We start from the raw sequence: 1,044 nt of genomic DNA on the forward strand, positions 1-1,044 counted from the left end.
CTTTCATATCATCAATATCAGAACTCGATAATTTTTCCCAAGCTGTATTTGAACTTAAAATGGCATCCATTTTTTCAGTTGCATCTGATAATTTAATATGTTAATGATTGAAAATCTTTTATTAAAATTAATTTAATATTCTATATAAATATTTAATTATAATATAATTTAATTATACAATACTTAATACATTTATATAATTTAATATAAAATATTAAATTTTTAATATAAAATATTAAATTATAAATTAAATAAAGAATTAATAAAAAATATATTACATTTTTTTTCCATATTAATCCACTTTACAAAAATATGAGCTTGTGTAAGTACAAAAACAGTAGCTGGTTGAGTTGAAGGATAAAATAATGTTTCTCTCAATTCTCGTTCAAAACCTAAAGCTTCATCAACTAAATGAGCAAATAAAGCATCATCATATTGTACTATCGATAATTCGGAATGAAGCTTTTCAACTGCTAATTGTATCAAAGCTCGCATAAATTCTACCTATTACAATAAAATAATTTATATAAAATTGTATTAATGTATTTTAATATGTTTATTACAAATAATAATATGTTAAATACAAACAATATATATTTTCATCCTATCATTATTATATTAATGAAATATTCAGAATGACTTTATATAAAATATAAAACTTAATTGAAACAATCAGATTCTTGCTCTTTTATAAAATTTTATTATATTATTATAAAATAAAAATATTAATATATTAAATCTAATATGTTACCTTCATATCTAAATGATTAAGACCTATTGAATTTGCAGCAGGTTGTACATTTTTTTGTATCCATTGTACATGATCTTTAATCCAAGTTAATATTTGAGTAAAAAACCATTCAGGTTTATCTTGCCGATTTGTTAATTTAGAACCTGTGAAATGATATATAAATCTTTGTCTAAGTGGCCGTACCAATAATGAAATTGGTAAACTCACAGGAGTAAAATCTGTTAATAACACTGATGTTACTACAGGTTTTGCAGTTTCTTCTCTATATATATATATATATATATATATATACA

At 21.0% G+C, this 1,044-nt stretch overlaps 1 protein-coding gene across 3 annotated transcripts in view; it reads right to left on the reverse strand.

Moving 5' to 3' along the window:
• The window catches only part of LOC102681258 (RAD50-interacting protein 1), a 5,369-nt gene that overhangs the window by 2,702 nt on the left and 1,623 nt on the right, over positions 1 to 1,044 (reverse strand). For 2 of the 3 annotated variants that reach the window (XM_031513691.1, XM_031513689.1), the window contains exons 5-7: positions 752 to 1,013; positions 279 to 504; positions 1 to 84 (exon numbers count right to left, since the gene is read on the reverse strand). In XM_031513691.1, the coding sequence (XP_031369551.1) occupies positions 1 to 84; positions 279 to 504; positions 752 to 1,013 (572 nt within the window). The remainder of the gene's footprint in view (positions 85 to 278; positions 505 to 751; positions 1,014 to 1,044) is intronic. The other variant, XM_031513690.1, reaches the window with a different exon arrangement.

This window comes from Apis dorsata, unplaced genomic scaffold, assembly GCF_000469605.1.
Source record: "Apis dorsata unplaced genomic scaffold, Apis dorsata 1.3 scaffold_694, whole genome shotgun sequence".
Classification (NCBI taxonomy): Eukaryota; Metazoa; Arthropoda; class Insecta; order Hymenoptera; family Apidae; genus Apis; species Apis dorsata.